The following is a 17,076-nucleotide window of genomic DNA, read 5'->3' on the forward strand; positions in this document are numbered from 1 at the left end:
CATTCCCATGAAGAATGGACATGATCTGGCCTTAGAATGTACCTACTTCTTAAAGGAAGAAAGAGATGAGTACCCAATGAGGGCAGATCAAACATACTTCACAACACCGTCTATTGATTGGCAATAACCCCAAAGTCTGACTGATGACCAGGAGATCATGCAAAGCCAGCAAAAAGTCATAAGAAAAACACAAAAGGGCCTTATGGTGCCATTTCTAAGGAATGACTTTGGTGGGGAAAAAAAAAAAAGATAATTTTCAAGCAAAGCAGATTCTCTTAGTCTCGAACACCAAGTAGTAGCGGCGCCCCAACCCCGGGCCGACTAGTCCAACAGCGCCGCCCCAGACAAAGACCGTCTGGCGTCAGGAGGGAGGAAGCCAGGTGTGACAAGCTTCTAAGCCACAGAGGTGGAGACTATCCCTGTCCCTAGGTGAGAACAGACAGTGGGTCAGAAGGAGGCAGAGAGGAACCTGTGTTCTCTCCTCCGCTGTCGAGCCCTGCACAACTGACCTCAGCCAAGCACATGGGCACGCCCCGAGCAAAGCAGTGTGCTGGGAGCATCTGTGATGGGTGACAACACCATGAAGCCAATAGCCTCTCACCCGGACGCAGCAACAGAGCTGATGATTACACTATTCAAAACTACCCCATACGCACCAGGGGCGTGGGTGCCATCAAAAATAATGCTAATTGGAGAACTAACATATACCCGGCATATTAAAAGCCTTTAATCCTCACAGCATGCTAAGCAGACATTACCTTATGCCCACTTCTCCGATAAGGAACCTGGAGATAAAGAAAGTTAAGTTAATTTGTTGAGAGTCAGTCACACATCTAGAAGACGCCCAGGCTCCCATGGGCGGCCACCGCCTCTCTGACTGATTGAAGATCAAATGTAAATCTTGGAGAGGAAACAAAAGATCCCCAAACACTAGAAGTGATCTGAAAAGAGATGATCACCGCAGGAGATCCAGCACATCTAACACTTCCTCATGACCCCTCAGCCAACTTGCTGAATTCGTAGATCATGGGGTGGGACAGGCAGGAATATGCCAAAATACTTGAGGACTTTAACATTTTCTTCTGGATGCGAAAGCATCATGCACTGTATTTGCAAATACAGATTTAAGGCAAAGGTCTTCTGAGAGAGTGCAGTACAGTACAGGGCATTGCTCCACACTGGAATCCCCAGGCAGGCAGGCAGGGGTCTCTGGGGCCAGGAAAGACACAGAGCATCCTAAGAAGCAAAGGACAAGGGGCGCCTGGGTGGCTCAGTCATTAAGCGTCTGCCTTCGGCTCAGGTCACGATCCCAGGGTCCTGGGATCGAGCCCCACACCGGGCTCTCTGCTCCGCGGGAAGCCTGCTTCTCCCTCTCCCAATCCCCCTGCTTGTGTTCCCTCTCTCGCTGTGTCTCTCTCCGTCGAATAACTAAATAAAAAATATCTGCAAAGGCCAAGAGCTCCAGATTAAGTGTTGCGCTGAAGAGTGGCCAGGAGGGAAGAGATGAGAACCTACAGAGATTTAATAACTAACCATCTCACTTCTGCTTTTCCAGGAGGTACCAACAGACCCAGGCGCTCCCAGAAAGCAGGCACATGGGAGTCTACCTTTTCCACATTCAGAAAATCCGTGGCAAGGGTAGGAAAGCTCCAGCTCTGGGAGAAAATGCCAGTGTCTTCTTTTGAGAATTGCTCTGCTCCTCTGTGGCCTTCAGTGGGCTCTGGGCCGGAGGCATCTGCTGTTAATGTGCGTGCGTACCTGTGCGTAGATGTACTATGGATGTAGACACACAGGAAGTAGAGTTTGATGGCCTCTCTGGGGTGATAAAAGTTCTGCAGGAAAGCTGAGCCTGTGGAAACCTCCTTAGAGCTTCCAGGGAGCAGTTTCTAATCTACAAGTCATTTGCAAGACACAAGGCAGGGACCCAAGGACTGCTCCAGAAGAATTTTAGGTATGAACAGTGAACTCACTAACTTATTTCCCCCCGGTACTGCTTGAAAAAAAGAAAAGAAAAGAAAAGAAAAGAAATAAAGAGAAAGAAAGGAAGGAAGGAAGGAAGGAAAGAAAGAAAGAAAGAAAGAAAGAAAGAAAGAAAGAAAGAAAGAAAGAAAGAAAGAAAGAAAGAAAAGAAAGAAGAAAGAAAGAAAGAAAGAAAAGAAAGAAGAAAGAAAGAAAGAAAGAAAGAAAGAAAGAAAGAAAGAAAGAAAGAAAGAAAAGAAAAGAAAAAGGAAGGAAGGAAGGAAGAAAAGAAAGAAAGAAAGAGAGAAAGAAAAAGGCTCACAGGACTGCTTCAAATTTGCTGAAAAGCAGAACCGGACCACAGCTCCTTTCAAACCTTAGGTATTTTCGATACAATAAACCCCTTCAGGACAAGTCCCACTACTTAAAAGCATCTCTCCACCAGAGGTGTTCTCTCTACCTTCGTGTTTTCTCAAGCACTTGTTCAAAAACACATTTAAGTGGAATGTTTTCGTTTCTGCAGATTGCATTAATTATGGGTTTGCAAACACTGCAAGCCCATGAGGTCTGCCCGAGCTGGGGGCTGCAGACACCCAGCCTGGGCCGCGGCCGGTGGCTTGGCTCCCGCCCTGCACATAGCTCCAGGCTTGGCCCTGCGCGCTGCCGGCCAAGGCTGTAGCAGAGAAGTTTGAGCTAAGAAAGAAAAACACACAGCGGTCAACCACGGTGACCCACGAGCTCGGGAGCGCGCCTGCCTGCGCGCAGCACCCTGACCAAGAGAGGACCCGGGAAAGGGGACTGACTGCAGGACGTGGAGACGCCTCGTCCCTCAACTTCTGCCTGCTGACACGAGGGAAAATAGTATTTATTTTAATGTCATCTGCTTCCTCCTAGACTCCCTTGGGGAGGGTCTCTGGGACAGGCAGGCGAACCAAAGGGGGCTCAGTAGTAGGACCCACGACTGGCCCCTCCTTCCCGCAGCAAGCGGCCGCCGGTCCGCGCGGTGCCCACGGAGGGCCGGAGTGACAGAGGGACGCAAGGCCGAGCGCGCTCCAGGCTTGAGGGACAGCAGTGAGTGGGCAACCGTGCCCCCGGTGGGGCGGCCCTCGGACGGTCCGCGGGGCGGCGCAGGCGTCCCCAGCCTTGTGTCCGCGCAGGGCCCTGCCCACGCGTCCGCTGCAAGCGCAGGACCCCGAGAGGACCCCCACGCGGTGGTAAGACCCCAGAAGCCCACGCAGCCGCCTGGGGACCGGCCTGGACCCCACCTGCTCGGACCCCGCAGGCGGGAGGCGGCGCCAGGTTCCCGAGGGTCACCTGCTTCCCGCGCCCGGGAGCTCAGGCAACAGGGGCCGGCGGGGACCGAGGTGGGGCGAGGCGGCCGGGTCCCCGCGGGACGACTCACCGTGAGCGCCGAGAACTTCTGCGCGGGCGCCGGCGGGAGCAGCCCGGCGAGCAGGGGCAGCCAGCAGAGCTGCGGGAGCAGCATGGTGACGCGCGCCGCACGGCGGCTGGGAGCCGGGCGCAGCGGCCTCGCGGTCCTCACCCCGCGCTCTGGGCGCCGGACTCCACCAGCGACCCTCCGCACTAGCGGCCCTGGGCGTCCTGTGTTGCTTCGCCGGCTGCTGTCAAATAACTCCAGAACTTCCCGGATCCTCCTCCCGGCCGCTCGCTCCCTCCCTCTCCTCCTCCAGCCCCACCCCCGCGCCGCCGCCGCCGCGCCCCGCTCGGCTCCGCTAGGCTGCGCGCTCGGGCCGGGGCCCGCCCTGGGCGCGGGTCTGCGGGAGCGGGAGGTGGAGAGGGGCCACCAGGTCTGCGCCGCCGGTTAGTGCTGCGTGCGTGCCGGCTTCCCTGCGCGCGCGCGCACACACAAACACACGCGCGCGCCCGCGTACACACACACACACACACACACACACACGCGCGCGCGCGCGTGCGCACCCTAGGAGAGTCCCAGGCACAACCACAAGATGCGCGGAGCCCTTCTAGTGTCCCAGGGCACCGACCCGCTGGGTGCAAGACGGACCCTGCGGCTAACCCACCACTTTACGCCTAGGTCCATCCCCAGTCCCCAGAGTTCTCCTAGACCTCCAGACTCTGATGCTACCTCGTCCAGCCCAGAATGTCGCCTCTCATATTTGCTGATTGATTAGCTGGCTTTCCAGCAAAAGAAGCCATCAACACCACGTGGTCCAGAAAATTCACGGAGGGCGGCTCGCCTTTGGCATTTTGTAGCAGATTAATGCATTTGGGGACGAATTTTGGACTAGAGATTCAGGGTCTGACCGCAGTGACAGGGGACAAGTCTGGCGGGGATGTGGCTGTTTCTAGAGCTGCTCTGTCAAGGTGGCTCAGGTGTTTATTCAGGAAGCACAGTGGTGTAAAGGGTGCAAACTCCGCAGTGGGGATGGGTTGGGAACCAAGAGAATTTTGCACACCCAGTCTCTGGATAGTATCCATTGCAGACGACATTGCTGAAATAGTTTAGCCTTGGCTTACAACTTTACAGTGAAAAAAAAAAGTCTAATTCTGGCTCACACAGAAAACCCAAGAGTGAGGATTTTCAAGAACAATGCCTCAATTGACTTGTCAGGGGCACTGGGAAAAAGAACAGAAAATCCAAATCTGATTTTTAATCGGATGTTTAATCTGAAGCTTTGGCTAGAAAGGACAGGGTGGGCAGGGGGTGAATCTCAGGGCTGCATCAGCAAATCCCATGACTGGTCACTGAGACAAAAGCGGTGTTATTCCAACCACAGGGCCCCACACTATGGAGGGAGAGGTCTTCCCACATCCAGTAGGAAAGTGATGGACACAGGATCAGGGAAGATGTGGAAGAAATGTATCTTCCTGAAAGCCACTACTAAGTCTCCTTCAGATTCCAGAGCCCTGAGAATCTGTTGAGTACTTAAACACATTCCTCCTGGCTTGAGGGCTCAGAAGGAAATTATAATAAAACTCTTGGGGCCTGAGAAACAGGTGAGCAAAGCAGCTGCAAATGATTACGTAAATAAGGAATGCTATTAGGAAATGTTAATAAAAATTAAGGTAAAAATAAAGAAGTAAATGCTGCATACCGTGAATTATAAGACCATCCAAAGAAGAAAATTTACATTCAGAGCTGACATGAATCCTTTAAAAAGCACTTCCCACTAAAAATTTTATGGTTACTTTCTACTTTAGTTAGAGGACTGCTGATAGTTGAAATGTCGATTTGATATTGTGCACTCCTCTATAGAACTCAGAAGACTTGGACACATGTCCACTCATTCACCCTCATTGACTTCAAGGATGGTACACAAGGAGACTTAATGATCCCCATTTTACAGATGAGAAATAAAAGCAAAGAGGTCAAATGCTTAGCCAGATCTCACAGGCAGCAAGATCAGGACCAGATCTGGATGCCAAACCCTGTAGTACTGGCAAGTCCACTTCCTTTCCTTTGGAGGCGTGGGGGCCCAAAGGGGGCAGAAGAGAACTTGGCTCTCAAAGCCTCTTATTCAAGAAAGATGTGTCAGCATGTCCATCACACATCACCTGCAGACCCTCCGGGAATTCCCGAAAGATAAATGCAATGGATTTGTCTAAGTCTCTGACAGATGAGTCAGGGCTGGATCCTTCGCAGACTCCTTAACAACTAGAAGAGCCGGTGGGCGCTGGATGCCAAGTGTCACGTTCTTAGAGATATCCGTGGTGGGGTCTGAAGACATGGTCAGTTTCCATTTTTATGGAAACAAACAATATGTTTATTTAAAACACTAGGTCATAGTTATGTCTGTCCCTCTTAAGTCTCCAGAAAGTTATGACTGGCATGAATACCAGATAATCGTTCCCCATGAGTAAGGACGCGGATATAAATGTTTCAAAATTAAGACAGGAAATAACTCAATATTTTCCGAACAGTTCCTATAGGACAGACAAGTCTGTAGAAGTTCCCTTCTCTTGGAAATGGGGGATTTTCAAAAGTAATAAATGGTGAGAGTTCATTCTAAAACATGCCTTCTGGATCCAGAATTTAAGTTCCTGTCACTGATGGAAGTTACAGTAAAGAAGAGTCCGAGAAACTAAAGACCTAGTATTCCTGTGGGGCTTGGATTTATAACCCACTTAGGCCGTTAACAAAACCCTTTATCAGGCGAACCGGCTTGCTTTGTCTACCTCTTTGACTATGCTAACACTGCAGTAGGACTTTATTCTTATGATATCATTTAATTATTATTCTGGGTAACTTGTGTTTGGCCAGAACACTTTCAGTCAGCTCCCTTTTCCACCTGCATATGTAAATGTGGGATATTTAACACAAGGTCTGCTGATCCTCAGGGTCACCATTCTGCCTGTCAGCTGCATAGAGCACACCCCACGTCACCAGCCACCTCCACTCACTTCCTTTACGAACACTTCTCCCAGCTCCTGCTTAACCCTGGCAAGAAGAGTCTTCCCAGTTCACTCAGTTTCCTTTAGAGAGATTCTGAGTGTGCTTGTGGGCTCACCTGGCAGTCCCTCACTTCAGTTCTGGGCTCCTCGTCCAATCCCCAGCTCCAGAAACCTGTATGTCAAAAAAAGAGTTGCAGAGAGACTGAGGTGACTGGTCAGGCAGACGCACAGTGCTGGGTAAGCTGGCCTCTGCCGTGACTGCAAGGTGTGATCAGGGTCACAGTGTGTGTGGGAGCCCTTTGCCGAACTCAGGTTCTCCCCCTATTTTTATGCATTTCAGTAACAGATCATTTGAATTTGTCTTTGTTCTCAATAAAATCATGTAGATAAGTTTATCCTTCCTTCTCAAGATGCCTTATAACAAGTTTTATGACAATACTTTTCAGGCACTTCATGGAAATTTTAAATAAATTGAAATATACTGGGTGTTTTATACTCATTATCTAATTAACTCTTGCAGAAACTCTGCAAAGTGATTATTTTCCAGATGGTAATAAGGCAGCCCAGGGAGACTACAGGACCTGCCCAGGTTTGCACAACTAGTAAGAGGTAGGAGCAGAACTCAGCCTTCACCCACAGTCTAGGATCTTTCTTCCACGTCAGTGGGCACCCCTGCATGTATGACAGCTCAGATGCACAGTCAGTGGCTTGCACTGTTTTGCACATTGTTTAAGATCCACCACCAAACAAGTGGAAAAAAACACGTTAGAGTAGTTCTTGATTTACTGGTAAGACTTCAACTAGAATGTTTTCCAAAAGTAAGATTTAATGTTTCCTAAGAAAGACAAATTTGCTACAAAGCCAAATGCAAAATTGCTACTTTGATGGCGAGAGAACATTCCCTCTAAAGTTGACAGGAGATGCCTGAGCCATTTGAAAAGACGTATTCCTGCTGCCAGAGATCTACTCAATCTACCCAACCGATCTACCATCAGGTCCCAACACGCCGCTACTGCCAGCAGACACAGCACAAGCTTATTGAAATCTATTTGTTTCCATAATATCCAGAAGCTGTTTTTGCCGTTCGTGGAACTACATTTATTAGTACACGAAACTTACAGAATATATCAGTTACAGAGCTAAAAATAATGATCGTTTTAAAAGCCCATCACTATCAAGACTAATGAAGGTGCAAAGTGTGAGCGTGGAGAGGCCTAGAGCCAGTTAATGGCTCCAGATGACCGAAACTGCCTTTGGGTTCTTCCTCCTTATTAACCAGTCTAGGAGTCCCTTCCTCCTCTCTTCACATGAGAACTGCCTTTAGGGGGAAAAAAGTTTTTAAATGGCAACAGAAATACGGCTTGCCAGAAACACTGCAACGTGTGGACCACACAGATGTGAGTTATACCGACAGAAAGCAGTGTAAGAAGATACCCCAATAAAGAAACCTTTCAATTACCTTCAACACCCCTCCCCCTTCCCTGGCCCAACACACTCGCCAGGATGGCATCCCGCCACACCCCGTGTTCTGCTCCAGCTCTAAGCAGAATATTAAAATGCATCTGCCCAAACTTAGCAGAAGGAAGGAAATAACAATGATTAGAGCAGACATAAATGAAATAGATACTAAAAAGACAAAAGAAACGATCGCTGAAACTATGCTGGTTCTTTAAAAAGATAAACAAAATGGGCAGATGTTAAGCTAGACTCACCAAGAAAAAAAAAGAGAGGGCTCGAATAAATAACATCATGAAAGAGGAGATATTACATCTCTGCCACAGAAATCATAAGAGATTATTATGAATAATTTTACACCAACAAACTGGACAACCTAGAAAAAATGGATGAGGTCCTAGAAACATACAAACTACCAAGACTGAATCATGATGAGACAGAGAATCTGAACAGATGGATTACTACCAAGGAGATCGAATCATTAATCAAAAACCACCCAACAAACAAAAGTCGTGGACCAGATGGCTTTTCTGGTGAATTCCACCAAAAGTTCAAAGGAGAATGAATACCAATCCTTCTCAAACTCTCCAAAAACTAAAAGAGGAGGGACCTCTTTCAAACTAATTTTACAAGACCAGCATTACCCTGATACCAAAACCAGACAAGGGCACAAGAAAAGAGAATTACAGGCCAATATCCCTGATGAACAGAGATGCAAAAATCTTGAACAAAATATTAGCAAACCGAATTCAACATTAAATTAAAGGGATCACATACCAAGATCAAGTGGGATTTATTCCAGGGGTGCAGATGTTCAACATCCACACATAGATCAATGTGGTCCACCCTATTAACAAAATAAAGGATAAAGATCACGTGATCACCTCAACAGATGCAGAAAAAGCATCTGACAAAATTTAATATCCGCTTACAATAAGAACTCTCAACAAAGAGGGTACAGACAGAATGTACTTCAATATAATAAAGGCCATTTATGACATGGCCACAGCCACACCATATTCAATGATGAAGACCTGAAGGCTTTTCCTCTAAGATCAGGAGCAACACAATGATGCCCACTCTCACCACTTTTATTCAACACAGTATTGGAAGTCCTAGCCAGAGCAATTAGGCAAGAAAAAGAAATTAGAGGCATCCAAATTGGAAAGGCAAAAATAAATATGTCACTATTTGCAGACTACATGGTATTACCTATAGGAAACCCTAAAGACTCCATCAAAAACCTGCTAGAACTGATAAATGAATTCAGTGAAGTTGTAGGATTCAAGATCCATATATGGTAATTTGGAACGCCGATCAGCATGAGTGGTTGAAGCTTTTGGCTAAAAAAAAAAAAAAAAAAAAAACCTCAAAATTCATTATTTATTTATTATGTATTATTTCACTCCTTTATTTTTAGGATTTTTTTGTCATTTTAAGAATTTGTCAGGTTATTTTATGACTCTTTGGCATTTCTTTTACATTTCTAATTTATTTCCAGCTGTAAAATATTAGAATACAGAAAACGCCATCATTGGAAACATGCCACTATTTTGTCAGTCACTGTGAAAGGAAGCAACTCTTCTGAGAAATTCATGACACTGTCTTATGAGTGGCGTAAGGTCTGTGCCCCTCAGAGATGCCCCAGTATGGGGCAAAGAGCATGTGTTCATGTATAAACTCGGTGCGTCTGCTCTCTGCTGAAGGAACAATGGTGCTAGCTAGCAATGGGCATGGTCTGCACTTTGGTTTATTATTTTTATTCAAACTAAGATCCATACATATCCATCGGAGCAAAAGAAAAAGAAAGAAAAGAAGAATTCAGACAACACCCAGTGTCTGCCAATTAGTGACCGTGGTAGGAATGCACATATTTTCTCCTGCTTTCTCCAGAAATACCTCCAAAGCAAGGGTAGTGGAGTTTTTAAAGCCATAAATCCATAAGGAGAAAGAGAACAGAAGAGGTGACCAAGTGCAGGAAAACCGCAGAAGCTAGAAAGCAGAGGGGCAGGTGGCTGTAGAGAGAAGGCAAGCTGACCCCATCAGGGAACCCTCAGACCCACGTCAGACTCTCAGACAGATGCAGCCCCGGAACGGCCTCTGTCCTTGTGCCACAGAGCAGAGAGAGAAGCCAGTGCCAGGCCCCGGGACTCCTGGACACCTGTGACCGCCCAGGGCAAGGCCCAGGGATGCGTGTGCAGGTGGTGGGCAGGGCCCTGTGACAGATGCCAGAGGAGTGAGCTCACTCGCTCCCCAGAGCACTGCAGGTAGGCCTGTACCCACCGGGAAGGGGTCTGGAAGAATCTTCTCCAGGGTGGCCAATGGTGCACAGGGAAGACTAGGCGATCCTGACTGTGGGGTCTCCCTGGAGAGACAGCGAGCAGGCCAGCCACACACACTCAGAATCACCAAACTATGACTAATGTCTCATGCACAATATGAGCGGACAGCAGGAACCACGGGGCAGGGGAGGGAAGACTGTCCTCGGAGAAACTGAGCCCAAAGCCAACCCAAGGAGCCGACACCTTCAGGAGAGAGGCCGGCATGGGGTTCTTGGGCCATATTCTGATACATGCCTCTGAGGAATCTACACATCCAACAAGCAAGAACTGGCTGGTTTTGGTTCTTTTCAAAGCAACTGCAAATAGGAAAAGGTAAATAAATAATCTCTTAGCATAGCAGAGATGGAAAATACGGTACAATGGCTGAAGAGAAAGGTGAAGAAAACACAGCAAAACCACACCGCCCTGAAAACCAGGAGAGAAAACCAGGGGAGATCAGAGACACACGCGGCGAGAATACCGCCTCCCCCAGGAACGGGCCCTTGGGAAGGGGAGAAGCAGGCCTGGGAGGGCCTCCCTCCCCTTGCCCACCGCCCCCCACCTGTGCAGAAGCCCAGCCTGGCCTTGAGGAACGTGGAGCAAAGAAACAGCCATGGGCAGAGCCACCTGGGACAGGGCCAAGCAGCCCCCTAGGCTCCCTGACCGATTCTCAGACGGACACTGTCCCTCAATCCCAAGGTCCAACAGGTGGGCCAGGTGCTAGGAAACCTGCTTCCTCGCCCACCACCAAGAAGGGAGCCAGTGTGGCCACGGTGGAGAGTCAGCTGCGTCTCCTGTCACAGCCATCCTGAGGGACAGCGTTCAAGGACAGGCCAGCTCTGGGAAGGAGGTTTTCTGGGACCACCCCCGACCAAGATCTGGGGGAAGACAGGAGCTCCAAGGCCGGGAGCTGAAAGGCACCCCTGTTTCCCTATCCCTCCAAACAAGGCACAGAAGGGTGGAATGGGGGCCCCCTCCTCCAGCCCCCAGGGAGGGCAGGTGGACCCCAGGTGCTTCTCCTCCGAGCACTCTCGCCTCTCCCGTGAGACCCTTTTGCACTCATAGGGGTTATACTGGTACAGAAACCTCAATAAGTCACACACCCCAGTCTGGTTTGCTTGCTACTCTATTTATAGATGTAAAATTCGGTCCCTGACACTGATGGGGAAAATCGGGTCGTCACTATAACACACTGTCATGAAGTAACCCCTCCCTCAGCCTCACTGTCACCAGACCCGTGCAGGGGGCGCTCGGGCAGAGGGAGGGGAAGGTGCACTCAGGGCAGCGCTGTGGCGGGTGCAGAGGAAGGCAGGGAGGGGCAGGGGGGACCCCTCCAGGACAAGCCCCTGCAGCAGCGGGGCTCAGGAGAAGCAACACTTCTGCCCCAGACTTCTAAGCAAATGGAAGCGAATTCCAGCACCTAAGCCACAGAGCCTCACACCCATGTCCCATCCCTGCTTGAACTGAACACCCCATTCCTAAGACACAGAGGATCAAGGGAAGAAACGCTCTCCAGACCATGAACACAGTGGGCGCTTTCTGCCACCCTCTCCAGCTGGTGGTGACTCTACTGACCTTCCCGCAGACAGGCCTTCACTGGCAGCCGCTGGGCCCAAACCCCAGGAAGAGCTCATGGAAGACTTTAGCTTTCCCCAGGATGCACGGCCAGCAGTCACCAGGGTCCCTCATGACCCCCGAGGGCAAGCAGGGCTCCTGCACAGCCTGATCTCAAAGTGAAACCTGCCCTTTCTGGGCTCTCCACACATCCAGAGCCCGTCTCTAGGTCCAGTTGCGCTGGACGGGAGGGCCTCCCAGCTAAGACCCCGAACCATGGGCATCGAAGTCGCTTCTCCTAGAGGCCACCTACCTAGCACAGAGAAAACCCCCAACAAAACAACTCCAGAACATTCCCAAACGGGGACAACATGTTTCGAGACTGAACAGGCCTCCAGTGCTCAGAAGAATGAAGGAAAACAGTGTGAACTCGAGGCACATCCTCAGGGGCCAGCAGGAGAGGAACGCAAAGACAGCCCTCCAAACAGCCCCAAGCCAAGGAGACATTTATCCACAGGAGCAGGGGTCGGGATGGTCTCAGCCTTCCCAGTCCAGGAGAGACAGAGGACACACGCACAAGCCCAGCACACACATGCACATGTATAAGTGCCCACAGGTGCACATACACAGCACACATATGTGTATACACACAAGTATAGGTGTACACAGCCACATTCACACATGCACACACACATGTGCATAAATGTGCATAAACATACAGACACGTGCACAACAGCACACGTACACATATGCACACGAGCACACAAACACACACATGTGCACCACACAGCACACGTGCAGACACATACACACCTGCACACAAACATGCACACGTGTGCATGCACACAAGGACACATGTGCGTTCGCATACACACGGGTGTGCGGACACATGTGTGCACACAAAACACATGTGTGCGCATGTACATGTGTGCATATCCATGCAGACACATAGACACCTCACACATGCACATGTGCATACAAACACATGCACTACACACGTGTACAGGTGTGTACACACATGCACGTGTACGTGCAGACACATACCTCACACATGCACGTGTGCATACAAACACATGCACACATGCACTGCACACATGTACAGGTGTGTACACACATGCATACCCTCCAAATTCCTTTCAACTCAATCATCTGAGAAAGTTCTGTGGCCAGAGTGCTGGACTCCATCCCAGTGTGGCTGGGCCTCTGTGTCTGGCCATGGTCTGCCCTCGCCCCATGGCACCCCTGTGAAAGACACCACCTGCTCAGGACCCAGGAATGCAAACATAAGAGGGGTCCATCTTGCTGGTCCCAAGTTTCAGGAAAAAAACAAAGTTTTAAATAATTTTCCACAGAATTACGGACACAGTAGAGAGCAGCTGGCTCAAAACAAGACGGGCTGATGCTCGGCGCAGACCGAAATCACCAGTCAGTCGGTCCTCTGCAGGGGACAGAGGAGGAGAGGAACACAGGGGTCCCAGCGGGATTAAGGTGCCGCGGCATGCTGCGTGTTCAGCCCAAGCCCGGCTGCAGGGAAGCGGCAGTGCGGGCCTCCTTCCCCCATCCCCGGCCCCACAGGGCACTCCCCTTCTTTCCCAAAACCAGTCTCCCTCCTACAGCCCCCCGGCACTGCTCACATCCTCAAAGGACCGCTCGTGCTTGTGAACGAACTTCCTCCGCCCCCCTGGAGGGCCATGAGGGAGAGCAGGGTGCAGTCTGCACCCCAGACGTTTGTCCTGTGAAGCCCCCAGCCCCTGCTGTGGGTGCCGTCCTGGTCCCACACCAGGCACTGTGTTTGCCGGGGCTCGGCCCGCAGGCCTCTGGAAGGCCCAGCAGCCGGCCGGCAGGATGGAGATGCAGGGGCGAGTGATCTGTTGCTGAGATAAGCCCTCGGTAAAATCTCCCTGTCAGTTTGGCACACATCCAGAGTCTAAACTTCCCTCCAGGGCTTGGGCTTCTGGCCCTCAAGGTCTTGTCTGCGCCCAACTCACAACGATGGGCCTTCTTGCTGGTGTTCAATATTCTCCCTACTGGCTCACCTCCACTCCTCAGCCTACTCCGGCTCTGGGGAAGGGGTCCTCTGCCCCCGAGGCCAAAGACCACACTGTTTGTTGTTGAGTTGTCTGGGCACTCATCGAACTCGAGACCTGGCTGGGTTTCCCCAGAATTTGGCTCCCCGAACCTCTCTGACTAACACATCTGCTATGCTCGTTCCTTGAGCTGGCCCCATGAATCTACTGGCTTGGATGGAGCACCCACCCTCTGCGGCAATGCATCTTTTCACCTCCTCCCACCTGCTACTGGGTCAGACCTTGTTACGACAAGTGGGACTCTGCCTCCCAGCTTCCTTCCGTGCTGTGCCATCCCACGGCAGACGCTGGGTCCCGGGGTTCCCCGGTGCTGGGCGCATGCTCTCGGGGACATGTGCTCTCTGGCAATGGTGACTGAATCAGAACTAGAGCGCTGGGAGGTAGATGGCCCTGTGGCTTGAGTCAGAGATAATCACAGAGGATATGGGGTTTCAACAGACTCTCAAAAGACAGGATTTCAGGAGGAAAAGGGGACTGGAGACTTTCCATCTGCAGGAAGACAGCTGATGTAGAAGCAAAGAACATGCATACGAGCAGAGGGGATGTGGTTGTGCAGAGGCAGTGGTTGGTGTGCGTGGGCGTCAGCTCAGACCCCACCGTGGTGAGCCTCCTACTGCCAGGACAATTCTGGTTTTATGGCAAGCAATAGAGAGTGGCTGTGTTAGTCAGGGTTCTCTGCAGAAACAGACCTATCTACCTATCATCTATCTATCTATCATCTATCATCTATCGAGAGAGGGCTTGTGGGCGCCTGGGTGGCTCAGTCAGTTAAGCATCTGCCTTTGGCTCAGGTCATGGTCCCAGGGTCCTGGGATCGAGCCCCACGTCGGGCTCCCTGCTCCGCAGGGAGTCTGCTTCTCCCTCTCCCACTCCCCCTGCTTGTGCTCTGGTTTGCTCTTGCTCTCGTTCTCTCTTGCTCTCTCTCTCTCTCTTTCGCTCTTGCTCTCACTCTCACAAAAAATCTTTTAAAAAAATTTTTTAAAAAGGGAGAGAGGTTGATTGTAGGGACTTGGCACATCTGAAATCTGCTGGGCAGGCCGCGGCTGCCACCCCAGGGAGAGAGATGCTACAGCTCGAGTAAGGCCGTCTGCAGGAGAAGCCCTTCCTCCTCGGGGAACTTCAGACTTCTCTTCGGGCCTTCAAGCGATTGGACGAGGCCCACCACATTATGGAAGGTCATCTACCTTACTCACAGTCGACCAATTTAAATGCCAATCTCATCTAGAAATAGCTTCACAGCAACATCTAGAGGGGTGTTTGGCTGAACACCTGCACATGTGGCCCAGCCAAGTGGACCCGTGCGGTCAGCCAGCTCAGTCACTGTGTGCTCCTGAGATGGAAGTGACGTCCCCACAGCACGTCAGAGTGGACACGTGGTGGCAGTGGCTCTCAATGGGAGAGCCACACTAGGTCCTTGCTGGGCCGCGGAGACTGCTTTCCGAGGGAAGACAAGGCAGAGATGCTGCAGTCAGGACAAGCCAGAGAGAACAGCTCACTTGGTAAATCATCTGCTTTGTCCTGATGTTTCCTGTTCCCTAGGAGCTTGGAGGACAGAGCACAGAGAGTAACGGACTTCAGGAAGGGGGCATGACAGCGGCTCCTCTCTGGATGTCCAGCAATGAGCCAGACCAGATAAGGAAGATGGACTTTAAGTGAGGTCATTATTGGCTTTAGCACCTGCCCTCCAGCAGGCCTGCTTCCCTTGGTAACACGCAGGTAAGTGTGCTGTAGTAGCAAAGAACAGTGAATCTGAGTACCAGTGTACGTTGTTTTAAGTGCATGAAGATCAAGGCCATGAAGCTACACTGTGTCACATCAGGACACATTTAGACAAAAACAAGGCAGTGCTAATCAGCGACATCAGAGCCATGCCTGCTCCCAGGCAGAGAGGGAAGGAGCAAGACAGGAGGTGGCTCTCAGGGTGGGGGGCTGTGTGTCTTCTTCCAAAAACTGCTTATGTACAGGCTCACTTTACTTCCCGCTGTACGTTCATGCTGGGATGAAGCACTGCCTCTCACTTAAATCCCCCCCCCTAGGCTTTGGGTTCCTGGTCCCAGTAAATACCCGGGCATTGTCCGAAAGCCTCCTGTGTATTGAGCTAGAGGACTAAGAACCATTCACAGCTAGTGTGAGGGTTTTACATCCACAGCTACAGGGTAGACCATTTCAGAGAGCCACACTGTATGGATGACATTCCTAAAGACTTTCATTCATTTCCGTTCACCAACCGAAGTTTTGTTGAGCATTTGAGGTTTTTCTTTGGAAACCTATAGTGAACAGGATGTTGCACTGGTGGCGATTCATCACAGAGCATAATAAAATTAAGTGGACCCCAAAAATATCCACAGATCACGTATCTGACAAAGGAAAGGGCTTATAACCAGAATACACAAAGAACTTGCAAAACTCAACAGTTAAAAAACAAATCCAATTAAAAGTGGGCAAAATACATGCATAGATATTTCACCAAAGAAGATACACCTATGCAAATAAGCACATGGAGAGATGTCCAGCGTCATTAGACATGGGGGAAATGCCACCTAACCCTGCGGGCAGCCATCAGGGCACCATCAGAAAGGATGAAAGGTCCATGGTGGCAGTGACCAGGGCTGGAGGAGCTGACCTCTCGGTGCAGGCAGTCCCCAGACCAGTGTGACCACGGCAGCCACGACCCACTCATCTCTCCACCCGAGCTCTGCAGGGCACAGTGACAAAACCTAAAATTCCTGTCTCCTGAGCATCTTGAATGATCCCTTCATCGGGTTCAACTCTCCACGTCCTCCTGGATGGCCTGCAGCTCCGACAGGTCAGCACGTGGAAACCCAGCGCCCTCCCCACACTTTCCTTTCCGCTGACTTGTCCTTTTGGGCTCACTACTTGTACCCTACTTGGCTGCACAGGGTAACTTGTTCCGCCCAAATTGTCTCCTACATCAGCATCTCTATCTGCACCAGCGTCCACCCTGCGCTCACTGCCCAGTGCTCCCTTCTCTAAGCCCGGCCGCCTCTCATCCACCGAGGCCCCAGGCCAGTGCCTTCAGGTACCCACAGCCGTGGAGAAAGCCTGGAGGCTGCGCTAAACACACTACATCAGTCACACTATGGGAAAGAGCCTCGCTTCCACGGTTTACCCACAGTGCCTCTTTCATACTTGTTCCAGGTATGCTATTATCAATTCAAAAATAAAAATAAATTAATTTTACATCCAATTGTGATGCAGGACTCAGTGATTTTCCTGTTCAAATGTTTCCTGAGGACAGAAGACTTTTTGACTCAGCTCAGTTGGCTGGTAGGTTTCCTTGCCCTCTGACTGGCCCCGTTGCCCCCTGC

General features: G+C 50.5%; 1 protein-coding gene across 6 annotated transcripts in view; it reads right to left on the reverse strand.

Moving 5' to 3' along the window:
• The window catches only part of SMOC2 (SPARC related modular calcium binding 2), a 154,060-nt gene extending 150,265 nt beyond the window's left edge, over positions 1–3,795 (reverse strand). For all 6 annotated transcript variants that reach the window (XM_027603678.2, XM_027603677.2, XM_027603675.2 and 3 more), the window contains exon 1: positions 3,362–3,795. In XM_027603678.2, coding sequence (XP_027459479.1) covers positions 3,362–3,445 — 84 coding nt within the window. In that variant the 5' untranslated portion in view covers positions 3,446–3,795. The remainder of the gene's footprint in view (positions 1–3,361) is intronic.
• Between the last annotated feature and the right edge of the window lie 13,281 nt (positions 3,796–17,076).

Source organism: Zalophus californianus, chromosome 7, assembly GCF_009762305.2.
Source record: "Zalophus californianus isolate mZalCal1 chromosome 7, mZalCal1.pri.v2, whole genome shotgun sequence".
Taxonomy (NCBI): Eukaryota; Metazoa; Chordata; class Mammalia; order Carnivora; family Otariidae; genus Zalophus; species Zalophus californianus.